General features: G+C 36.5%; 1 protein-coding gene across 1 annotated transcript in view; it reads left to right on the top strand.

Annotated features, from left to right (window-relative positions):
• The window catches only part of LOC140138905 (uncharacterized), a 28192-nt gene extending 5222 nt beyond the window's left edge, over positions 1–22970 (top strand). The window contains exons 2-5 of the mRNA XM_072160691.1: positions 2162–2247; positions 6186–6225; positions 9238–9305; positions 22350–22970. Of these exons, the coding sequence (XP_072016792.1) occupies positions 2181–2247; positions 6186–6225; positions 9238–9305; positions 22350–22480 (306 nt within the window). The 5' untranslated portion in view covers positions 2162–2180 and the 3' untranslated portion in view covers positions 22481–22970. The remainder of the gene's footprint in view (positions 1–2161; positions 2248–6185; positions 6226–9237; positions 9306–22349) is intronic.
• The last annotated feature ends 4723 nt before the right edge of the window (positions 22971–27693 follow it).

Below are 27693 nucleotides of genomic sequence, written 5' to 3'. Positions count from 1 at the left end.
TGCCAGCGGTTTAGAACAATGGCTGCCCTTTGTAGATGAGAATGAGAAACATATATTATAACATATCATTATATATATATGAGAAACCGTGATGCCTATATGAGACCAGCTCCAACCGGAGACGAATCATAGATGGACTAATATACCTCGTCTCAGGCTCTAACAAAACCCGGAACAAGTTGTCAGGCATGTTTAAGTTAGTGGCCTTTAAGGGGGTACTACACCCCTCTATAAATTTGTGCCTATTTTTTGCATTTTTCTCAAAACTGATAACACAGTGGTAACAAAAGTTATGTATATTATAGGGGCAAGGAATCCAACTACTACACTGGAATTTCAATGACCCAAGACAAGCGGTTTGTTATTTATGATAAGAAATAAGGTACCGCTATGATGTACCTCGTTTCCTATCATATATACTGAACCACTTGACTTGAGTGTGAAATTTCAGTGTAGTAATTGGATTCCTTGCCCCAATAATATACATAACTTTTATTACCAGTGTGTTATTATTTTTGAGAAAAATGCAAAATAGTCACTAAATTTACCACAGGGTGTAGTACCCCTTAAAGATGACATTCCGTAAAAAAAAAAAGAAGAAAAAAACAAAACAATTTTGGCATTCTTAATTTCTTGGTATTTGACTGTGGGACTAAGTGGATTTTCAAATCCTTGAAAGTACTTATTAAAACGAGGTTTATTTAACCAATAACTAACAATATTGGGCTATGATAATCCCTATTCAATCATGTGTACGACAGGAAACTAATTAGCCAAATACTCGGAATAACAACTTGGCATCAAGGTATCATTTACAAAATTATCCATATCTTGGAAAAGTATTGATGCCATGTATATAATTTTGGTATTATTTTAAAGCTTATTGTCTAGTGCTTACATCATTATTAGGCATGTCCACTAAAAACTGAAGTACTATTAAATTGATTCAGACCTAACTTATTGACTCGGAATTGATGAAAGAAACATTTTGGCGTTTAAATAATCTTAATCGGACGTTTCATTCCAGAAATATGGCCTTTCGAGTGTCACGGTTTTATATAGGGCTGCTAGAACATGTTAAAAAGTCCAAAAAGGAATACTAACAGAAAGTGCAACTTTAAGGTACTTTTTCTTAATGTATTTATTAACTAGCGTTATCTGGAACATTATATTTGCTTATAACAACATGAAAATAAGATCATCCTGAAAATTTAATCGATTTTGTTGACATACAGCAAAAAATATAAGACCTCAAAACCCATGGTTTGTTTGGTGAAACCTGAAGCATGATCATAGATGGCCGCCATGTAAAATATCTACATAGAGGAGATGAACAATAAGTGCATTATTTCAAATGAATAGCGGTAGTCTTAAACATTGTTCAATCTTTTAAGGTCAGCACATTTTATCTTCAAAAATTATTATATTTCATCATGGCATAATTTCATCATTGGTAACATTAATCACTACCAATTTTGAGAAATTTGCTCCAACTCAAAGGTTATCTTTACTACATTGAGCAATACACTGTGTGTGCATGGAAGCCATGATGGATAGCATATGAAATGGACATGGTAGTGAGAAGTGAGAAGTGCACGGGGAAGTAAAAGATTTGAGATGGGCCGCGGTAGGCTTAAACATTCTTACATTTCTTAACATCCTACACATTTTTAAAAATAGTTAAATTTTATGAGTATGTAAGTTTGCTTGTCTGATTCACTCCAAATTCGGAGATAATTGTGTTTGAACACATGATGCACGGAATGGTGTCACTTCAACCTGTTGTAGTTCTCATCTCATTAAATTTTTCATTAAAAAAGTTGATCTCTTCATGAAGGAAGGTCCTCTCTATTTACTGACCAAACAGGAAAAAGTTTGGTTAATGTTTTCTGGTGGAATCAGGAATTTCTTGAAACACCCTGATATAGGCCTACATTTGGATCAAAACAAGTATGTACGCCATTTAACAGGCCTGGGATTTCTTGTATCGATCAGTTTCTCCATAGACAATACGTGTGTGAGTGCACGCACAAAATAAATAAAAAATCGTTCTAGTGGAAACTGTATTAACAGTGGTCATCCCTATTATTATTAAAATCATGAAATGTCAAAAATAAGTATGTACCCGGTGATAATGCTTGCTATTCATTTCGTTTTATAGGATAACAGCGTTAAAAAAGATGAAGATCACGTTGACAATTTTGCTGGGGGCCATTCTAGTCTCCATGGTTACAGGTTATTTAACAGGTAAATATATATAATATAATATTCAAACAAAGAGGCAAGACAATATAACCCTTTTGGTCCCCTTAGTAAGGAAATCAGGCATTTTATTTGATTGTCACGGACCAAAAGAGTATACTATTTTTTTTAACTCTTCAAAATTTGGTATAATCTGATTTTTTTTTTCACTGAACTGTTTCCCAACTTGAAGCCATATCTCATATGCACAGTTTATCCAGTACATACACTGTGTGTTGAATTGTAGCCCACCAACCATTTGCTTAACACGGAATATCTGGTAGAAGCAGACAGACCGAGGAAAACGAGGGTAGGCGGATTTCTTTCATGCTTTGATGGTTGAGCAAGTGTCCCAAGTTATGCACACCGGTGACATTAAAAAATCTCACGACCCTCTGGTACGAGATACAAGACCCCCTAAAATGACCCCCTGCCTCCCCTTTCCAACAACAAAAAAGCTAGAAAATGGGTATTTTCAAGATGATCAAATATATACAACACCATTATTAATCAAAAATATACTCTGCAGGTATTAAGTTGACATATTAATCTTAACGGATATGAAAGAAAAAGTAAAAAAATCTAATATGTTTATTCCATTTTTAGGAGGGGTGTTTTTCAATTTTTCACTTTTTGAGAAAAAGTGAAAAATGTGTTTTTTACCCACTTTTTGACGCAAAAAATAAAAACCTTCATACCTTTTAATTTTTATTATTTTCACATGTAAACTAGTTTCATGCAAGACTAATTAAATAAAGAAATTAAATTCATGGAGAGTCTTTTAGTTTACGAGATAGAAGCCCCGGAAGTGGACTCCTTTTACCATATTCTAGAATGCAGATGTTGTAAAGAAATTGTGTTTGATTGGTTTTTTGAAGTCTTGATTGTGTATTTTTATTAAAAAGAAATTGCTTCTCCTTTATAATGTCTAAGATGACAATCAAAGGTATTTTGAAGCTTGGGCTATTCCATTATAATACAGAGGCATCACTCTAGAACAACTAGAACAATGACATCGAAAAGGCTAGAAAATAAGTATTTTAACGATGATCAAAGATATGGAAAACCATTCACAATACAAAATATACTCTGTAGGTATTAAGTTGATATATTACCCTTAACAGATATGACAGAAAACATAAAAAAATCTAATTGGTTTGTTCCATTTTTAGGAGGGGTGTTTTCCTATTTTTCACTTTTTGAAAAAAAAAGGAAAATGCATTTTTGCCCACTTTTGACGCAAAAAATAAAAACCTTCATATCTTGTAATTTCTTTTATTTTCACAGGTAAACTAGTTTTATTCCAGACTAATTAAATAAAAAAATAAAAATCATGGAGAGTATTTCAGTTTATCGGATACAAGCCCCGAAAGTGGACTACTTTTTCCTAATGCTAGAATGTAGCTGTTGTAAATATATTGAATTTAATTGGTTATTTGAAGTCTTGATTTTAGTTTTAATAAAAAAAAAAATCCGCTTTTTGCGGCAAATTTGCACAAAATTTGTCGATTCAGCATGTTGGTAGACGTATTATCCCTTCAATGTTAACCATACGAAACAGTGAAATATGGCGAAAACCATGATAATTAAGTTTTACTACAAACACCCCAGTGACACAATGTTAAACATATTTTTTGTTGAAATCATTACCATCTGTTGTACAGGAAGTAGTTTGTGTAAGAAACACATGAAGAAACACAAATGCTTCATTTGACCAATTGTTCAAAATGCTCTGAATTGGTGGATATATGTTAGATGCTATGGTATTCTCTGTAATGATATGCCTGTATTTTTGTGCAAACAGGAATAATGGGATAATGCTAAAAATGAACTGAATTGGTGGACATGTAAGCATGGTAAGTAAGATGCAATGGTTGCAGGCCTTGCCGTTTGAGCGAGCGATCGCTCTCGCGCGCCACCGCTCGCCCGCCACCGCTCGCCCAAATTCGATTTCTAGCGAGCGATTTTCCACTCGCCATAGACATTTAATATCACTCGCCGCGAATCTACCAAAATCTACCATCGAATCAACCAATTCAGCATTTAATCGATTTTGTGCCCTCCAAGCGGAGAAAGTCAAAATTTTAGCGCGCTTTGCGCGCATTTCAACATAAATACATGATACCATTGTAAGACCAAAGCTTTACTTGATTATACCCAAATAAGTGATATTTGTGAAAATTCGACCACTCGGCTAGCATCATGGTAGCGAGTGATTAACCACTCGCCTTTAAAATCTAGACGGCAAGGCCTGGGTTGTCTCAATGATGACTGCATATTTGTGCAGACAGCAATAGTGGAATAATGTTTAACGAACAATAAAATACTTTCCTATAAAAACACACAAATCAAAATTATGAACTAAGGCATTTTGAACATTTTGAACATGGAGACCTGGATATTGTAAAAAAAATCATTTTTTTAAAGTCTTTTGTTGGTTATTGTTATAACCATATTTGTTAAGTTTGACCACGTTAATGCAACTCTCCTAATTAGCATCATACTGTAGCATTTAGCAGACCGTACAGCTATTATCTGCTCAATATCAGCCATTTTACACAGTGGAATATAGCAAAAACCTCAATACCCCAGTTTTCTTCAAACACCCCTTTGAAATAATGGACTAACCCTTGCTAATATCACATGTTTGTGTCACCGTAGTCATGTGGTATAGAGTGATAAACAAAATGTTGCAATTTTAATAAAGTCATCATCATATGCAGTGATATGGAAGTAGAAGTGTAAGTAACACAAATGCATCATTTGACTAATTGTTAAAAGTGCCTTGAATTGGTGGACATGTAAGTAAAATACTAAAGAAGTCTCCATGATTTCGAATGCATTTTTGTAAACATCAATAGTGGGGTAATTTATGACAAAAAATAATAAATAAAAAAAGATATGAAGGTTTTTATTTTTCCCATCAAAGATTGGGGGAAAATTGGGCATTTTCAACATTTCAAAAATACTAGAATATAGTCTCACCCCTCAAGCTGAAAATGGAACATTCCAAAAATTTTTAAAGCTTGCTTTGCATTTTTATATTGTAAAAATATGTAATATTACATGACAGAAAAAATAAACTGATAAACCATTGTGTTATATTCAAACATGTCATCTGAAATGTGTGCAAAATTCAATATTTTCAAATTTGTCAGGGGTTAACAGAAGCATATTTGTGACTCCTCGCCACAACTGAGCCCGGATGTCGCCAGTGCCACTATTGAGATATGCTCCATCGAACTTAACAATAAACAATAGGAAAGAAAGGATTTATTGACTGTTTTATTGATTTTTCACTACTTAAATGTCAAGTACTATAGACATGATATACATCATTTTAAAGCTAATTTCAAGCAGAATATTTTGGTTGAATATCTCAAAATGATGATTGGCGACATCCGGGCTCAGTTGTGGCGAGGAGTCACATTTTAGGGCGGTTTTAGGGTGGTCTGGTATCTTGCTCAGGGGGGATATGGAAATTTTTCATCACTATTTTCATGAATACTTTAGGGAACCTAATGAAACTTCAAAATATGAGTAAAAAATGCTGACCCCTCTTTTCCTCGATGTTGCTATATTGTACTGTTTTCTGAGATATGTAGTGTTAAGGGATCTGGAATGAGCGTTTTGAGCGTTTCGACAGTATTTCTGTGGGAGCACATCAGACATATCGAATTGCATTCTGAATACGAAGAATTTTATTTCAACACAGACAACAGTTGTGGAGTTACCGAAAGTGAAGACTCACAGTGGCGGCGGAAGCATAGGAAGACGAACATATTTTGATGCGCTTATATTAGGACACTTGCGAGCGAAGCACGAAAATTTTTAAATTGCAGCAATTTTAAGCCAAAATGAAGGTGAATTTTGCTACGCAATGGGCCAGTGTAATATGGGGTACTTTTATAGTGTTAATCGCATTTCCTTTTTTTTCTCCTTAGACGCCGAACATGCCGAAAGGATGATTGACGTGGCGAAAAGGTGAGGTTTCAACAAATGTTTCAAGCGCCTAAATAAGTGACTGAGTGGGTCTTGTTTAACAATATCAACATACATGGCTGAGCAATGCTATTGTGAATTATGTCAACCAATACAACTAAATAAATCCCCTGGTATTTGCAGATTTAGTGGGTGACCAACAATACACAAATCACAAGGTACATAAAACCAACTTAATGGGATCCTGGCAAAGGAAAGGGTAGCACCATATCAACAAGTTGATGTTAAATGCCTCAATAATCTCAGCATTAATTCCAAGATTGCTTGAAATGTGTAATTTGCAGAAGCTGTCGGCCTTTTGAAGGTTGACATTTGTGCCACGTGTTCAAGGGATATAATTGTACTATTTAATAATCTGTGGAAATTTAAGGTACGGTATTAGGTTACATACCTGAAATGACCCCTCAATGACCTTTGACCCCGAGTCTGTGTGCAGTGTTTGGACATTGGTTATTGATGATGCAAGTGTGCAGGTAACGTGACGGTAACATGTAATATGAAGGACTAGAATTTAGTAAAAATCACTTTTTTGGCCATCGACCGGAAGTGGATGACCTTTGACCGGAAATGACCATGTGACATTTGTGGCACCACCCAAAGATTTAGTGACAAACTTTGGCCAAAATGGCAGAAAGCATGTGGCTATGATGGCCGATTTAAGGTATTTGGTTACATACCGGAAATTACCCCTAAATGACCTTTGAGCCCAATTCTGTGTACAACTTTTAGACACTGGCTATAGACATGCATGTGCAAGTGACGTCACGCTGCTATATAATATGGGGAAGGAGTAGCATTTTAAGTGGAAACATAATGACCTTGACATTTGCGCCAGATATTTTCACATGCCATTTGTGGCACCCCCAATGGTCCTAATAACCAAATTTCGTCAACATTGACAAACGCATATGGCTACGATGGCTAATTATACGATTGGTAGAAGAAAGAATCGAAACCTAAGAGAAACAGACGAAAGATACGAAATAAAAAGATGCACTTTTGTGTTCTAATCAATGAATGTACAACACTTCAGTTTTTCATGTTAATAAATGAAAGCACGGCGCTAGTTCTATTGTTCGCGAACGCATTGTGTACAAATTAATAGGGCATGCAATGTTGTAAACTGCTGCTTTTAAATTTGCATCTTCCTTAGGTTTTTGGATCGTTGTGTCTTTATTTCTTGAACAATTTCAACAAATAAGGTCTTAATTCGAGCTAAAAGATGTAGCTATTGGCTGTTAGTTCCAATTATGACATATCTGCTTTTGCTTCGTATTTACAAGGGGTGATCCTAACTGGTACCTTAATTGCTTGGCTGATTGTAGCTGGGAGGAAAAGCCGACGATCAATTGAAAATTTTGACCTTTCATATTGAAGATATGGATTTTTTTGCCAAAAAGACCTTTTTTTTTTTTTTTTTTTGGAAAAAAGCACATCTTCAATACGAAAGGTCAAAATTGATCGTTGGCTTTTCATCCCACCTACATACACTTTAAGTATAAATCATCAGATTTATAAAGTTTACTTCGAGTACTGTTAAATATCAATTTTAATGATTTGCCGTAAAATGTGTATTACATTGCGAATTTCAAAAATCAAAATTGTTTGATATCAGAAGGACATTCTTCGTATTCAGAATGCAATTCGATATGCCTGATGTGCTCTAATGTCCCACAATAAATACTGTCCAAACGTTCATACCCCTTCCTTTAAAGCAATATGTGATCTGCATAAAAATTAAATTCCTATGTTGTCCCTTGCCTAAGGGAAAATGACCCTTTCCAAAAGTCACAAGTAGGCCTATACTTGCTAACATGGTTAACTGCAAGGCGTATTGGGACAAGGAATGGAACTGGCACCAAGGGGATTTGCATGGCTGAATGATCAAAAATCGGTACACATATACAGTAAATGTTCACTTGGTGAGGATTTTAAAGTGCACTCAACCACAGGGGTTTTCCATCGGTATCAAGCCATGAATCAACTTTTTTAACAAGCATAGGCCTACTTTGTAACTTTTGAAAAAGGGCAGCCCTGAAGTCGTGGAAATCTCTGATTTTTACACAGCATCTAGTAACCCGTCATAATTATATAATTATTTTAAAGTTAGTTTTATTGGTATAAAACGAAACCTAAAAAGAATGTAAAATGTTATGACGAAATGTTGAGAGGGGGCTTATTTCTTGTGCTGTGTTTATAACTTACCGCTCGACCAAGGTAAACGTATCATGTGATGAAAGCGGGTTATCTTTTAATTGTGTGCCAAATATATTAAGATGGAGTACACCGAGATTTGAATTTAATCTAGCGGCGATGTAATTATGTTTATAGTCTTTATCAGTAATTTTTTTCAAACTTGTTACAGCTACCGCGTGACTCCAAATGTACGAGAAATTAAAAAAAATGCATTTTTTAGCTTGACCATTAGACTAAATAATAAGTAACATGGTCTACGGGAAACATTTTTTTAACCTAACAAAGAGTTTTTCATTTCACTCTTACACTTAGATTTCAATTCATCGGCTCTACAATCGTGCAAATGGTGTTAAAGCTGCAGTATTTGGCAGAGTAATAGTACTTTAGAGTGATTGAAATATATACATAAAAAGTTTAAATTGCTCATGGAGCTCAAACTTGGTGTAACTTTGGCCAAGGAAGCTCAGGTTTGCGTTCGTTCTGTCATCCATGGTCAAAAGTCAGGTCAAACTTCAAATTGAGAGCGAAAAACGGGTCAAATTGCAAAAGCTGCAATTGCGCTCTGCTGTGAGGACAGTGATTCCAGCCAAAGGACACACCCTGATTTTTGAGATCTGTAAAAGCCAATAACCATGAAAGCTGAGAACCGCGAAATACGGGTATCCGCTTTAGTAGCCTATAATGATTAGCTCTATGATAATAGTATTGTATATCTGCCAAATGGCAAATCGATTTGCACATTAATGGTTTATACGGCAATATATTGGACTAAATTTTCTCTTTTCTATCTTGATATAGAGGATGGTGCACACCCTCGTCCGCAGAAAGATTGTTTAATACAATGTGCCTTTACGTAAAGCGAAGAGGTAAGATAGGCAGCATTAAACACAAATCACCAAAAGTATTTAAATACCTACAATTTTCGCAGAACAGTAATTGGAACGCTTGGCACACTCTGTTGAAATTCCGTGCAGAATTTCTTACGATTATGGAAATCACGTATATTGTATTAGGGAACAAATATGACATCTCAAAAAAATTGTGCAAGTGAAAAGCGCCCTCTGTTGCAATTAGAAAATACCATTGTGACATGGTGCTTACATCAACGTCAAGGGTATAGTCTTACCTCTCAAATTCCGTTTGTTCTGTTCAATTTGCTTTTTTAAATCTTGAGATATGCTAGTTGACAACGAAAGGGAAGAATCACAATTGTGCCACTTTTACTAGGGAATAGGTACATGTAAATCAATGATAGCTGATAGCTGATGTTGATGCTTCTAATGCATTCCCCCCTTCGGAGCTCGTGCATTAGACACATCAACATCAGCGAGCGTGCATTATTTTGTCTAATTTCATTAATTTGTCAAATTTCATAAACTTGTCGAAGTTCATTAACCTATAAGTGTGCAATATTTGTTTGTCTTTTAACATGTCTTGAGTGACAAAGAAAAGAATATTTACCATGATAAAATCATTAACATGCACGTGTATTTAATTTTACAGCAGAATGTAAAATATTTATTCATCTTTTAACTTGTCGTAAGTGGAAAAAGAGAATCATCATATCTGTAAAATGATAAAACAGTAAAAAACTATTTTGTATTGTTGTGTAATTGATGTATTCTTTTGATTTCACGAAGGAACTCTTGATAAAATTGATGCTATCATTGATTTACATGTACAGCCCCTTCCCTAGTAAAAGTGGCACAAATGTGATTTTACCTTTTCGTTGTTAAGTAAGCATATCTCGAGATTAAAACAAGCACTTTGAACGAACAGAACAAACGGCATTGGAGACCCAAGACTACGCCCTTGACGTTGATGTATTATGTCATAACGGTATTTTCTAATTGCCAAAGAGGGCTGTTTTCACTTGCACAACTTTTTTTGAGACAGGCTGTATATTAGCCCCTGGGGTATATTGGGTTGCTCTGTTCCCCCTTTTCTCAACATGAGTATTTTTTAACATGTTTTGAGAATTTGCAGATTTGTTGTACATCTCTTTAACATATTTAACAATGACGGTTATAGTACATGCGCGTATATTGAAGGATGGGGTGGGGTGGGGGATTTGTTTGTTTGTATGAAACATAAACGATGCATGGAGATGGTTTGATTATGAATTAGTTTATTATCCCGGGAAGCACAACCCACACCTCTTTAAGAGGGTCTCCCTCCCTATATAACCACCTCTTCCGTAAGTGACTCCTTCTCCCCCTCCTCCTCCCTTACATTCGATATCTGCATCTCAAGCTCTCTTTCACTTCCAATGCTCTCTCCCATCTGTTTCTCTTTCTCCCGGCCCATACCACCTTGCCCTCCCCCCACACACACCACACATGATCTCTCCTCCCCTCTATCTTGCTTCAGTAAAAGTCATTAAATTGTTCGAAGTCATATAATGGCCTTTCATCGATTATGGTACATGGGATTAAGGACATGAATCGATTTTGTTTATAGCACCTATACAATTACAATAGTGGCCCCTTTTGTAATGTCGAATGCAAATGGTTTTTTTTCCTTAAAGGTTATTTAATAGGTTTTTATAAACTTCCATGTTTAACCTGGTATTGTTTTGGCTGCTTCATTAGGGCCTATGACTTTCGGTGGGTTTCCAAAAGCAGTTTCAAACAAACACAAACAAAAGGCACCATACCCAGTCACCTTCGTGACAATTGAAACATTACGTCAAGTATTAACATCCAAGTTATTCTGTTTTTAGGCAAGCAATTTTAAATAATTCTCGCTACTCACAATAAGGGCGCCGCCAGCGGTTTGCGATGTAATCGTGATGTATCATGGAAAAAGGTCGACATCCAAGTCCGCGCAATACGAATATTACCATGCTATTACATAGGAACACGTGACAATATTTTTTAGTTTGTCAATATAACGGTATTACACGCAAATCGATAGAGAAAAAATTAATTGTGCACATTTCAAATCACATTATTAAGTATTATTGAGTATCGATTCGCGTGTAACACCTTTATTTTGACAAACTAAAAAATATTGTCACGTGTTCCTATGTAATAGCATGGTAATACAGTTAGAACGCTGGACTACCGATTGTTAGTGTTCTGCAGGGCTCACTCAGTCATTTAATAAGGCAATACAAACGATCGAATTTGGTATTCAAATGAACAAAATTTTGAGTTACACCTTTTCAGTGTAAAAATTTTTTTTCTCGGCCAAATGAAAAGCAATAGTTTTCATTTTTTCAGTAAATGTCAGGAAAACTATAATGCTTGATACTGTATTTTTTTTCCAAATCTTGGTGTTAAACTTAGTCGTGAAATTCAGTCATTTAGTGTAAGATTTTCGACTTTGATAGGCTTCAACTCTGCCCGCGAGCCTTTTTTTGGATCAACCTTTTAGCTTTTCAAGTAATATAGTTCGCTAAAGAAGGATTTTTCCCAACTTTCTAACGCACATCACCGTGAGCGATATATCATAGTTTTGTCAGAATTTCCGTTTTGATTCCATAATTTTTGACTACCAGCTGAAAAATTTTCAAATCCACGCGTGAAATCTTAGGCTAATACTAGCATTGTGGATCGATATATCTGGGTGTCCGGCCTGGATACAGAGTTGCCAGAACTTGAATATAGCAAAGAATTACCGAGTGTTTCAATTGTCATGAAGGTGACTGGGTATAGTGCCTTTTGTTTGTGTTTGTTTGAAATTGCTTAAACCCACCGAAAGTCATAATGAAGCAGCCAAAACAATACAAGGTTAAACATGGAAGTTTATAACAACCTATTATAATGACCTAAAGGAAAAATCATTTATGGCAACAATGAGCCTTGCATTGTAAGTCATGGTTAAAATGTGTTGAGTACCCACCCCACCCCCATAGGCCTACATAATATTACATACCGGTACCTTATAATATTTATATAGCACGGCTATAGCTATAGCCTACATTTAGAAAGTAGGTCCTATAGCGCTAAATTATGACAAATAGGCCTACACAAACCCGAACGCAAGTCTGAAGGGTGTAATGAAAATGCCAACCCGCGATGGGGGGGTCATTCAAAATTCACCTGGAGATAGGAGGGACAGAAAATTAAAATCCCCTCTAATAACACGCGAATTTTTCTAGGTTTGGACAGTGGATTTTCCCAATGACCTCATCCTAGGTAAATAAACAAACAAACAAACAGACAAAATGGTTTTCATAATCATGGACTCCATAGCCCCTATAAATTGAAATTGCAGGCTATCACGGGAGCAAATTTCCAAAATTCACCTCATTTACCAGAATTGGGGATTTGGGCTACCAAATCGCTGGTCAGGCAATCCTGGTTTTCAATGGAAAAGGGACCTGGTGGACAACAATTGAAATATCGATCATTTCTGCTGGTTGTACTCGAGATAAAGTACTGAGTTTGACATTTTCGGAGCATGAAGGAAAAAGGTTAAAATAAAACGGAAATTCTGACAAAACTATAATATATAGACCCACACGATGTGCTTTACAGAGGTGGGAAATATCTTTCTTTAGCAAACTATATTAGTTTGAGACGCTAAAAATGAATTCCGTAAAAAGCTCGCGGGCGAACTAAAGGCCTATAAAAATCAAAAATATCACACTAAAAGACAAAATATGATGCTTGAATTTTAACACCAGGATTTAAAAAAAAATGTATATCCAAGCACTATGTCTTTAACTGACATTACTGAAGAAAAAAAAAATATTGCTTTATATTTGATCGAGAAAAAAAAATTCATAGCAAAAAGGTGTATCTCTGAATTGTGCTGATGTATCGATCAACTTTTAGCGCGACTATGCATTTCTAAAGAATTGGTAGTCCAGCGTCCTAACTGAATATTCATATTGCGCGGACTTGGATGTCGACCTTTTCCCATGATACATCACGATTACATCGCAAACCGCTGGCGGCGCCCTTATTGTGAATAGCGAGAATTGCTTGAACAGGTTTTTGTTAAAAAACAAAAACCTGTTTAAGGGATCTAACATGAGCGTTTATTGCGTTTCGACAGTATTTTTGTAGGACATGAGAGCACCTCAGACCTATCAAATTGCATTCTGAATACGAAGCATGTCTTTCTGATATCAAATAATTTTCATTTTTTGAAAATCACAATATAATACAAATTGTATGACAAATTATAAAAAATTGATATTTTTCAAATTTTTGATATATAAGTCCTCTAAGTAAATTATATTAATCTAATGATATATTCTTAAAGTGTATGTAGCAGGAGGAAAAGCCGACGGTCAATTGAAAATTTTGACCTTTCATATTGAAGATATGGATTTTTTCCCAAAAGACCTATTTTTTTGGTGTTTTGGGAAAACAAATCCATATCTTCAATACGAAAGGTCAAAATTTTCAATTGATCGTCGCCTTTTCATCCCACCTACATACACTGTAAGTACAAATCATCTGATTTATAAAGTTTACTTCAAGTACTGTTAAATATCAAAAATATCAATTTTTAATGATTTGCCATAAAATGTGTATTAAATAGAAAAAAAAAAAAAATGAAAATTATTTGATATCAGAATGACATTCTTCGTATTCAGAATGCAATTCGATATGTCTGATGTGCTCTGATGTCCCAAAATAAATACTGTCCAAACGTTCATACCCCAGCCCTTAAGTTAACAATGATAATGAATGGCACAATCTCTGATGAGGAACTCAAAGCGCGTAAAGCACGAAATTTACAAACAAACATAAAAACAATCAATTTATAAAGATTGGTTTTAAGCTGGCGTTTAAATAACGAAAGTCTGTAGGCGTTACGAAGGTTATTTGGAAGTGTGTTCCAAACAGTTTGATCATAAAACATACAGCGTAATATTATGTTTTGTAAAAGAAAGTTTTGTTAAAAATATTGTCCAATTGCATGTAAGATTGTCGGGCAAAGTTGTTTTGAGGAGAAGCAAATGTCAACACATTGGTCCGATGATCACGGTGATGATGAAATCAAATAATTAATCACTCACGTGATGAAAGATCCTCATCGTGCTATAAACATGATCAGTTAGTGGCGTAGCTGCCGGGGGCAGGGGGCAATTGCCCCTTGGCAAAATTTGCCTATTTGGGCCCCCGCCCCTAGTGCAAGGAAAAGAGGAAAAGGAGGGAGAAAGAAGAAAAAAAAAGAGGAGAAAGAGGGAAGAGAGGGGCAGAGAGATGGAGAATCCATACGATATGCAATACCATACGATTATATTCAATAAGCCTGGCAAAATTGTCTATTTGGGCCCCTGCCCTCCCCCCCCCCCAAGTGCAGGGAAATTTGGTGGATTTGGGCCCCCGCCCCATACAGGCTTGCCCCCCTTGGAAAAAATCCCAGCTACGCCGCTGTGATCAGTTGGAGCGCTATTAGGCCTGGGAATTTCGTTGCTATATTGAAGTTCTGGCAACACTGTACCCATGCCGGTATTCCTATTAAACCCAGGGATATCGATCCACAATGCTAGTATTAGCCCAAGATTTCACGCGTTGATTTTGAAAATTTTTCAGGCGGAAATGGTGAAATCAAAACGGAAATTCTGACAAAACTATGATATATCGCTCACGGTGATGTGCGTTAGAAAGTTAGGAAAATCCTTCATTAAGGAGGACAGTTTTTATGGTCTACTTAGCTCAGCAATGCTTTGCTGTCTTCGATAATGGTTCATGTACGCTAGAGCGTTCGATAGGAACAAGCGAACAGTATACGAGTTTGCTGATATCTATCGGAACGTTCAGCAGAGCAGCAGGATTATAAACACGGTCGATGGTAAAACCAAAATCAATCTCCTTTGTGTTCAGTAAGTACATAACGACCCACTCATCAACTACTTAAGTGGTCATTAAATACGCATGTCTCGGGTCCTGTCTGTGATCAATAGAACGTAAATAATGTGTGTAAGTTTATGTTTACATAAAGTGGTGTAATTAGGTTTCAAGGGGTTGTTAATTCAAGCATGGTCGTAAAATTGATTCGATCGATATTTTGGTCAATGCGTTGTATCGGAGCAGAGTTGTCAATTGAGCGGAGCCTAAAAGAGTTTGCTACAGGCTTTAATGGGTTTGGGCTTTGATAAAAGCCAGGTACCTCTCCGATACAATGCGCTATCGAAGACAGCAAAGCATTGCTGAGCTCAGTAGACCATAAAAACTGTCCTCCCTTAGCGAACTATATTACTTTGAAAAGCTAAAAGGTTGATCAAAAAAAGGCTCGCGGGCAGAGTTGAAGCCTATCAAAATCGAAAATCTTACAAGAAATGACTGAATTTCACGCCTAAGTTTAACACTAGGATTTGAAAAAGAATACATTATCAAGCACTATAATTTGACCTGACATTTACTGAAAAAATGAAAATGATTGCTTTTTATTTGGCCGAGAAAATTAATTTTACATTGAAAAGGTGTAACTCAAAATTTAGCTCATTTCAACACCAAATTCGATCGTTTGTATTGCCTCATTAAATGACTGAGTGAGCCTTGCAGAACAAAAGAATCGGTTGTCCAGGTTGCTAACTGAACCTACGCTTATTCGATTTTGTAAACCACGTCTTTCAATGTAGATTACTATGCTCGATTTCTCTCCTCGTGAATATTGCACTGCGAAATTTAAACATTTCTATTGTATACCAAGGGGGTGACGCTAAATTCACGGTTGTTCTATTAGCAACGCAAAACCTATGAAAAATTCCGCTGGTTTACTAGCTAGAAAGTGAGGCCAGTTATCGATCCGTTATGAATAATTCATTTTCGACCCCTTGGATCATGTTAATTGATATTGGCAAATAACAACGTTGTTAGTTTTGCGAACTTTGCCTGTTCAATACGAGTATAGCGCGCCCCAATACATCTTGGCACAAACCAGGCGAAAACGATCCAGTTTAATGAAATGGCGGACGGGTATTCCCATCAGGCACCAGTGATATGTTTTTTTAAAGAAAGTCTACTAATTTTATATGAAATGACATTTTGCAATAGCAAAGTCAAAATTAGGACTTGCTGTCAATAATATGAAGGAAATATGTGACAGAGGCAAGGTGTGAAATACAAGTAGTATTTCAAGTTACAATAACCTTTGATACCCGTCCTGACCTTCCATCATGGCGCCTTAAGCGCTCCACAGACTCGAGTATTGTACGTATAATATTGTATGTAACATATATATACGTTATTTAATATATTGCCATTCTATTTCCAGTAATGTTTAAGTTCTAACGAATGTTTGACGAAAAATCGATAATATGTTACATACAATATCTAGCAGAAATATATTATCGATTTTTCGTCATCAAACATTCGTTAGAACTAAAACATTACTGGAAATAGAATGGCAATAGATTAAATAACGTATATATGTTACATACAATATTGTATGTACAATAAAAAGTCTGAATACTGCTTTATTCGTCTTATGTATTTCTATTATGCTCTCAAGTAAAAAAAAATACCAATCTGCACTAAGCAGACAGAATGTTACTTGGCTCCCAGCATGAATTATTGATTTTATACGGAGGTAAAGAAATGCACAGTTGACTATACGACTATGCAAGCCGTAAAACAATGCTCCAAATATTTACGGTAAATCTGAATAGTGGTCACATGTTGACATATCATGTGTTCGGAAAATCACGTGGCAACATTTTAAGATTTCAGGTTTGTTTACTCGTTAATTGCCATTTGTACTCTTTATTATTTATCTTTGTTAATTAACATATATTTTAAATGCCGATAAATCGTGGTTGGATGCCCATGATATCTGTTAAATTCAATGTTTTATAAATATAATTCTACCACGCAGAGGGGGTCGCGCAGCAGAATTTCACACCACCTGACTTAGCTAGATTTCGAAGCTCTGCTCTTCAAATTCATGTAAATTTCAAAGTTTATACACTTAATATATTTAATATGATACTAATTTTTGTTATAACCAACTGGGACACGAAATATGCTAGCTTATTACCTATACAGAAAGGTGATTATCAGCCTTCATTCAGCAATTTGACATGCCCGGCATATGCTACCATTCTATCAGTTGTCTAACTATCAGATATATCGCCGATATTTTATAAAATGTCCAAGTTCCTACTTTGTCTTATCTAAATATCGCCACCTATATCTAACTAGACGATATGTATCGTTTGTCTAATTGTCAGATATATCGTCGATATTTCATAAAATTTCCAAGTTGCTACTTTGTCTAACTATCGTTCTCAAAATCTAGCTAGACAATATCTATCAGTTGTCTAACTATCGCCGATATTTTATAACATTTCCAAGTTCCTACCTTGTCTTACCTAAATATCGCCACCTAAATCTAACTAGATGATATGCATCGTTTTTCTAACTATCGGATATATCGTCGATATTTCATAAATTTTCCAAGTTGCTACTTTGTCTTATCTAAATATCGGCATATAAATCTAGCTAGACGATATCTATCAGTTGTCTAACTATCAGATATATGTCTAAATGTCACAAAATATCGTGGCACTATCAAAAATATCTAAATTTCTCCCTATCTATTAGTACGTAAAATATAATTCACCCACCCAAAAAGACCAATCCTGCACCTTCCTCCAGTTTCTTCAATGAAGCTTTATTTAAAGGTATTTTCTATTTCAGTTTTTACTTCTCTGTACTTTTCATAACACTCATTTTATTTGTCAGTTCTTTTGTTTCAGTTTTCTTTTGTTCCATTTGTTTACGCATAAATTAGCCATTCACCACTCTCAAACCAGATGTCTAGTCCGTGTAGTTTTGAATAGGCCACTTTGTCACTTTTAAAACTGGACCTGCGTCTAATCAAATGCACGTAACTTTACTTCTTGACCATGTTGACGTCACATTGGATTCAATGGGATGCCATAATGTTCCGGATTAGAATAATATTGAATAAATAAATTTACCCAAATATGGTTTAATTTTAAAATTGGGATTTTTCTTCCAATGTAAGGATACTTTTTTGGCGCAGTATAGTTCCTTTGCAGAAATAGGAAGAAAATATGCGCCCATCTCATGAAATTCCCGTTTACAATGGCCATAGGAAAAATCTCATGAACACATTTGTGCTCATTATGACCAGTGTTTTTAGGATCATTGGAGTAACTTAATTATGACTTCTACAAACACAAAAGTAAACCTAATGATGAACAAATTCACACACAAGCTACTAAAAGAACCTACTCATGCACTGACGATTCATTTATTATTTTAAAAATAATCGTTAATCTTGGCCATGTATAGATTTCAAAACGGAGGTACCCATTCATTTTGTCATTCAAGGTTAATTAGAAAAATGTATTTCACAGCCTACGACTGAATTACATGCATTGTACAAGATGCACAGGTTAAACAATAAATGGCATACATATTCTTAAAGGGCATATTTCTCGGACAACATCATATATTGGCAAGCTAATATTATGAGGACAACGAAAATGACTCCTTTTTAAATAAAGAAAATAAGTCGTTTAAAATTGATATTCCGCAAAAAACTGTAAGCCTTGAGTTCCTGCGAACGAGACCGATTTGACCTATAAAACTGATGTCATGGAATAAAATGTCTTAGCTTTGACAGAATAGACTGTCAATACTCTCAATGCACAGAACGTATACTGTTTTTGTTATAAAAAACCTCTGAATCAAGTATTACAAATTTAATTGTTTTTACACATATTTTCATAAAATCAGGCCGCTTCTTTATTATATATTAGTAGATTATGATATTACAATTCATATGTATATCAACATGATAAGAAATATTTGGTCTAAAAAATACAAAAATATTTTAGATCAATATGTTACCGGAAAAGCTAGAATCTGAGCGTGATCAATATTGTATGTATTTGCAAATAAACAATTTCAAAGGGCCAGGAGCTAACCTTTTGTGACCATTCCCAATTTATCGCGATGAAGGTCGCGCATTTATACATGAACGAACATGAAAAGAGCTCTAGTGTACATAGAGGAACGGCGGGTAATCCCGAATGCGGGATAATCACACTACTCTGCAGCAAAAACTACTACAAAGACACATTCACAGAAATCAAAATATTAAAAACTAAATTAGACACTTTTGACTTGTGATCATCGGTTTTCGGATGCGTAGGAAATATTGTAGTTGTATAATTAAAAACAGGGAAAATATGACACAACATCCAATGGGGGAGTAACACAAAATATATAAACAGAGTTAAAAACCCGACGTTTCGAAAAGACAAAACTTTTTTTTTTTCAAGGAGTAAAAATGAGACCTGCTCTCAATATAGTGGAGACCAGCTCTGATCATAAAAAGAAGATAAAAAGCATTGATTAAGCAGCAGAAAATAAAAGAAATCTAAATAACAGTAGAGCCTAGAGTGGGTTAAGAGAGGTGTGAAAAACCATAACAGCAGGCAAAGTATGGAGAGCCAAATGTGCCAAAAGACTGGGGAAAGGCACAAAAAGATATGGTAGGCCAAGCAGGTCACAAACGGGGAAAACGACGTGGTAAGGGAAAATTGAAAATAACCAAAATCTAATGAAAATGAGGAACACCTCTTAACCCACTCTAGGCTCTACTGTTATTTAGATTTCTTTTGGTTTCTGCTGCTTAATCAATGTTTTAGTCAATGCAGCTTTTTATCTTCTTTTTATGATTAGAGCTGGTCTCCACTATATTGAGAGCAGGTCTCATTTTTTACTCCTTGAAAAAGAAAAGTTTTGTCTTTTCGAAACGTCGGGTTTTTAACTCTGTTTATATATTTTGTGTTGCTCCCCCATTGGATGTTGTGTCATATTTTCCCTGTTTTTAATTTTATCCATTGCTAGTGTGACACTGTTGTATCCTTTTGGATCCATCCTTTGGTTCCCTGCTGGTCAGTTGGAACAGATTTTCCCTGTTTTTATATGGGTATATAGTGATGAAGAGGGGCGGATTGTACAAATTAATAAGACATTAGGACGATTGCTTAAAGATAATATTTGTTGATATAAATAGCATATCAGTACAAGTAAGAAAAAGTAATACATGAGTGGTGGGGTAGTTTGATTATTGAAAATAAAATAAAATATGAATGAATTAATTAAGGTTTAGTTAATGAGAACGTGCTTATAATTAAAGTGTTACCCACTCTTATATTGGAATGATTTATTCTATCTTACGTTGTTTTAATGTGTAGTAATGTGCTTAAATGAAAAGGTGTTCGGGATTACCCCACTATAGTATCCTTTTCATTTACTTACGTCATTCAGCCCGCTGCCTTGAAAATCAATTTAGCTTCGAACGAGCCCGCATTTTACCAACGAAATTTCTCCTTTTTCAGGAGAAAAAAGAAAAAAAAAATGCAACTAGTGTCAACTTGTAATGTAATAATTATTCTCTTCGAATGGAGGTAAACTTGTTTTGCAATAGATATGCAATTTAAATAAAGACACTTCAAAATGCCAATAACTACCTTGCTCACAACCGTCACTCGCCTGTACACACCCACACCACACCCCCGCCTGTACACACCCACACCACACACTGGCCTGTACACCCCCACACCACACACTCCCCCACACGCCCCCACCACACACCACACACTCGCATGTAAACACCCCACCACCCACTCACCCCTACACACCTACACCACACACTCGCCTGTACACACCCACACCACACACTCACCCCTACACCCCCACCCCACACTCGCCTGTACACCCCCACCACACACACCCCTGTACCCCACACACCACACACTCACCCCTACACACCCCACCACACCCCCGCCCCACACACCCCACCTGTAAACCCCCACACGTAAACCCCCACACCACATACTCACCCCCACACATCACATCTCACTTGGTTGTGGTACAGAAAAGATGGCTCCTCAATTTATTGTACAGCAGCGTGGATTTCTTTCAAAAACTTATTAGACGATTTCCGCGAGCACGCATTCCAGTCAAAGGAGCGATAGTGTATAACGTAAAGAAGTTTGACGAGCACAGAACTGTCAGGAATCGAAGCTTCAGAGTGAAGCTTCAGGTGCTCGTAAGACTATAAGAACTAGAGCGAACATTGCAGCTGTCCGGCAAGCTTTAAGGCGCAACCCCAACAGTAGTTGTCGTCAAAATGCTGTGCCAAACATCCCACGTTCTTTATTTAATCGTATCGTGCCATTTTCAAGGGTATGCAAGTCGTTTGCGCTGAAAATGAAAAGCAGGGTTTTCATCAATTTTACATTATTGCATGCCATGCCAAAACAAATAAAGGTAGCGTGCTGAAATTAACAGAATAAGTAGGAGACATGTCCAGCATTATAATGCAGGTATCAAAAATAGATAAACTGCCCGTCTTCTATTTTTAGTTATTTTTGCAAACACAGTACAAATCATTCTGGGACACCCTGTATATCAAAAATTGAAAAATATCAAATTTTATAATTTGTCATAAAATTTGTATTATATTGTGATTTTTAAAAATGAAAATTATTTGATATCAGAAAGACATGCTTCGTATTCAGAATGCAATTCGATAGGTCTGAGGTGCTCTCATGTCCCACAAAAATACTGTCGAAACGCGATAAACGCTCATTTTGGATCCCTTAATGCAAGCCTGATAAAATACCAATAAGGCGACGAAAAAAGAAAACCCTGTTCAACGGTCCCGACCGACCCAGATCTTGAATACTTTGGGAAAAAATTCCTGTACAAATGAATGCCGACCCAAATTTCGAAAATTTCGGGAACATTTTTTTTTTTAATTTTCTCAAATTGAAAATTATTTACAGATTTTGTTGATTTTTTGGGGTCATTTAAAAAAAATAAAAAGCAGACCGATCGACCCGCCTTGATAGGTCAGTCCGCCAGTACAAAAGGATTTCTTATTTTCGTCGCCTTAAATTGATAAGTTATGTCACAAACTCATTCTTCCTTTTTTTTATTCATTATTCATTTTAGATGCTCTCGATTTCCTGAACCTGAGAGATGTGGGGAAGCGAGCCGTGTACAACGCTGGGGCCAAGGAATCTATTAACGAAGAGTGTTGTCAAGAGAGTTGCATCAACGAAGAAGTTTTTGAACTGTGCTGACTTATGGTTACTTAACTATTTTGTGATGGCGTTGCCTCTCAAAATATCTTGTTGCTTTACATGTATAAGAAAGCATGCCTATACTAATCATGTAGAATTAAAAAATCTAGAACAAAATGTATCAATTATTTTAGCCTACTTTGTCAGCTGTTGTGAAGGACCAGTGTGTAAAATATAAACCGTTCGCACGTCCGAGATGTTCGCCCGTGAGAGTCGGACTTTTTTCTGTCTTCGGACGTGCTATTTTCTTAACCAGCCCGTGTTGTAACTATAACTAGTAGAGTCAACTCATATTTGAGGGGCTGTAACTAGAGATCTGTAAGGAAGCTGCTTTCATTGGAAAGAACAAATTCTACACGTCTAAGTTTAAAAATAATTGTTGCAAACTCAAGTTATACAACCACCCATTTTTGTAGCTGCACACGGTTTCACTTCCCAAGTACCTATTATATTGAATGGTTAGGCCGATATTCAAATGCAAATAAAGTTACGTGCAGGTGTGGTTTCGATCAACAATTAAAGGGTCCTTTTCAATATGAATTTTATCTCATTGCACTACATTATAATGAAACGGGCCAAATGACAATATGGCACCACAGTTTACGGCACGGGAGCGAGTCGAGTCGAGTCGAGAGAGTGGGGGGAGGAGAGGAGAGTTAGGGGAGAGGAGGAGAGAGTGGGGAGGAGAGAGCTGGGGAAGAGAGGAGAGAGTTGGGGGGGAGGAGAGGAGAGAGTTGGGGGGAGGAGAGGAGAGAGTTGGGGGAGGAGAGGAGAGAGTTTGGCGGGAGGAGAGGAGAGAGTGGGGGGGAGGAGAGGAGAGAGTTGGGGGGAGAGGTGAGATTTTGGAGAGGAGAGTTGGAGGGAGGAGAGTTGGGGGAGGAGAGGAGAGAGTTGGGGAGGAGAGGAGAGAGTTGGGGGAGGAGAGGAGAGAGTTGGGGAGGAGAGGAGAGAGTTGGGGAGGAGAGGAGAGTTGGGAGAGGAGAGGAGAGAGTTGGAGGGAGGAGAGGAGAGAGTTGGGGAGGAGAGGAGAGAGTTGGGGAGGAGAGGAGAGAGTTTGGGGGAGGAGAGGAGAGAGTTGGGGGAGGAGAGGAGAGAGTTTGGCGGGAGGAGAGGAGAGAGTTGGGGGGATGAGAAGAGAGAGTTGGGTGAGGAGAGGAGAGAGTTGGGTGAGGAGAGGAAAGAGTTGGGGTGAGGAGAAGAGAGAGTTGGGGGAGGAGAGGAGAGAGTTGAGGGAGGAGAGGAGAGAGTTGGGGGATGAGAGGAGGAGATGGAATCCTACATATCTTTTGACTCTTTCCTGTGTAACATGCTAACTAGACATCGTAGATAGTGCAAACTATTCTTTTTCTGAAACCTCTAAGTTAGGCGAACAATTTGCCTCAACTTTGACCTTTTGTGCCCCATAACGACGATAGGTCGTATAGACGAATCCAACGAGCCAAGTCATGGTCAGGATTTGGTCGGCCATATTTGGGTACCCGTGTGCACCAAACACATGTTGTGAGTACCCAATTGGGTGGATTAAACCAGCTTAAAATTCGTTAGATTCTTTTGTGTTGTAAACTGTCATTCTTTTGTCTACGTGTTACACGGGTGAGAGAATGCAGTTTATAATACCCTTCAAGGCCGCATCAACCCACATTTTAGGTGGGATAGTTGGGTACCCGTCGCGGCTAATGGCTACCATTGAGGAGCAGGAATGCGTGAAATTGATTCGTCTATACGCACAAACATACCAATTCTGGGATCTGTGAGACCAGACGCATAATTTGACATGTTTGAAAGTATTATTTTGGCCCCTTACACGATCCTATGGGGGAATTTGGGTGTATTTGTCTTTTTGAGGGTCACGGTCTCAAAATATTTTTGGCAGACAACAGATTAGAGTTCAGCATACCCATTAACAATCTGATTGCCAACTTACGCAAATTTGCCGCTACGAACTCGATTTTGCCAAAATAGAACCAGCCTACAATGCTCCGTTTCGCCACAAATTATGATCATCATCGACACATGAAGACTGAGAAAAACCAGTGGGACCTGGGGGAGTGCATAATTCAGTAGCGTAACCAGCGGGGTGGGGGCAGTGGGAAGAGTGCCCCCCTGACAAAATAGAAAATGAAAGAAAAAAGTGCCCTTCTGACAAAAAACTAAGAGAAAATCAGGAGGGCAAAGGAAAAGAAAAGGGCAAGGAGCCCTTTTCACCGAAATTCATCCCGAAAATACTCCATTTTTGCGCTACGCGAGCACATTGTAAATTTAAGGCCATTTCCATCCTGATAATGGGCAAAAATGGTGTAAAATACCAACCTTTTCCGCGCTATGCGCGCACATCGTCTCAATAAAGCTTTTTGTCTCTTGTAATTTTTTTCGTCTATGCCCTCGAAAATTCCCCCCCACGACCAAAGCTAAGCCCCTGGCATAATTTTATATTAGCCTGACACCTCTTGCATATTGAGTAAAGTATGATATAATTTGTGATCAAATGGGGATAAGTGCTATCCCTGCATGCATTGCAGTGGTTCTGAAGAGTAAACGTACAAAACTAAAAATAACTAAGACAACTCGGATATTGGGGCATGTGGATAGCTTCTGAAAACTTAATTAAAGCATTGAGCTTCTTTTTCAAACAAAGCGAGTAATTTAATTGAACTTTGAACTTGAAGAATTTGTAAGGCAAAACTTAAGGAGTTAGATTTTCTAAAATAGCCAAGATCCTTTGCACCAATATTCCCATTCATATTTATCAAGGACATTTGGTGAAGTATTGTTTTAGAATGCGAAGGAGTCCTACGTGTTATCCTGGCCCAGGACACTGATTAATGTAAATTCGACCCATAGTTATTTCATCTACTTTTGCCAGCATTCAGCCTGTTCAAGGTGATTTATGCCTATTTTAAATAAAATTCCGAAATCTGAAGTATCAACGTTGTATCGTGCACAAATTATGATTTCATTTGACACGGCAAGTATGGATTTCAAAAGATCTGTCCTATAATAGATATCGATTAGAGAATTACAGCAAGAGACTTTGAGGATGCCGTAATCCTCTTGACCATCAACCAATCAGATAGACATATTTCAGAAATATATTCGTAGTGTTAAAACTATTTCAACTCTGCAATATATATTTCAAGTAATCTTGTTTCACATTTAGCTGCACTTTGGCTTGCAATAAAGCAACGAAGGGCGGTAATGCTAATATACGATTTCAGTCAAATATTGGTGCAAATATACGATTTCGGTCATTTATTTGGCTATCCTTTGCCCGAAATTATGCAATGTATATAAGTAACAACTCTTAGAAGGGTTAATTTTAACGACATAATGAGGTAAAATAAAAGAAAACCCACTTACAATTTTGGACTTGACGCTTAAATGTGGTGTTCTAGGGGAATTAAAATATCACAATTAACATGTTTAATTTAAAATCGTTGTCCTACAAGCACATGTTATATGGCTCGATTCACATTAGGTATAAGTTGGGACATTGTCAGATTGTGTGAACATTACAAATACAAACAATAAGGTTGTAAAAGAAATAGCCAAATAAAAATGATTTTAAAAGATCGTACATTTGTAGCTTTATGACACTGAATAGACCAAATATCTGCCTCTGACGAAAAAAATGCCGATTTGTTTTCGTAACGAGTATGTCATTTCAAAAAGGACAAAAGGCGGATATTACTTTTTAAAAACTCAACGCATTACTATTAATAGGCCTATAATTATAATTATAATGTTATACTTGATTAGATAACAATTAGCCATGTGTTTGATAATTACAGAAAATAAAATGGTGTTAAAGTATGCAGTTTAAAGTGAATTGTAAACAAAATGTGAAAAAAGAAACGGACCTCTTGCATTATATGACCACTGGGGGTCAACTTATATTCAATTTGCTCCTCCTGATCATCCTCCACCCGCAAATTATGCTAATTATATACCAATTATTCAAATGTTAATAATTGTTTACAACATTTATTATGCTTACTGTATTGGTCTCATCACAAGCTTTAGTTTGACATCAAATTTAACGACATAGGCTGTATGCCTATATTATGAACCCCAACATGTCGCGCGCATGTTACATCTCCACTTAAAACGCATGGCCACTTATTGACGTATTTATTGACTTATTTATTTCTTTATTAACTTATTAATTAATTTATTCATTTTTATTTTACAGACATTAAACCATGATAGTAGTTCAATATTGAGTTTACCTATTATTGTATTGACTACGTACAGAAATTCTCTAAATTTTGCTTACCTAGGTCAACGGGCAATGCTTGGTAACAGTCTGGCAACGCTGTGAATTTATGAAATACATGTATATCTTTCTCTGGTTCATAGTTTTATATTCTGAGCCGCATATATTTTGACGACCAAAAAGTATTCAAAGCCGAATATTCGCCTTCGAATATACACTTTGAACCGGCCTTAAAACTAACTGAAAACAAAACATTATCAAAAAAATGTTAGGGCGTAATTTTCCAAACCACAGTAGCTCTAAGCCATTGTGTGTGTCCAAGGCCATACTATTTTTGTATACGCGATACAGTAGAATGGCTGTTCCTTTTACCATTTGTCTCCCCATGTTAATCCAGAAAACAAAATGTTAATTTAAAGTCTCATTGCAAATGAATTTTTACTTTTACTTTTCGGATTTAGCTTTGAGCAATGGTGACACATATCTTGTTTACAGAAAAAAAATGAAAATTCTATTCTAGACATCGTCAAAATGTCAAACTTTGTATTTTTGTATTATATTTAAAGGTCCGCAACCCGATCGACAGCATCATCCCCAGATTTTTTTCATTGTTGATGAGGATTTAGTATCACATAATAGATACTATTTTTCTCATTACTATCCTGAAATTTGACGCTCCAAGTCGATGTATTTCCGGAGAAATCATGAAACACAACGGTTTTTACAGGCTACCAGTTGTTCGCATTTTACACGACACGGGAGTTTTGGGTAGTCATAGAATGAAATCGAAATAGATTCGGAAGACTTCACCCCAGTACCAATTCGTCCGCAAAAATACATCAAATAGGCCCCCCAATGTCAAACTATAGATGGCGCTATAATGATATAAAACAAAAAACAAAAATAAAGAAATACATAAGAGGCGAAATAAATAAGGAAACATGACCTATATTGTCAAGCATGATACGAGGAATATGAAAAAAATTATGAGAGCATTCCC

This window comes from Amphiura filiformis, chromosome 18 (genome assembly GCF_039555335.1).
Source record: "Amphiura filiformis chromosome 18, Afil_fr2py, whole genome shotgun sequence".
In the NCBI taxonomy this organism is placed as follows: Eukaryota; Metazoa; Echinodermata; class Ophiuroidea; order Amphilepidida; family Amphiuridae; genus Amphiura; species Amphiura filiformis.
This window is presented reverse-complemented; position numbering and strand designations above follow the sequence as displayed.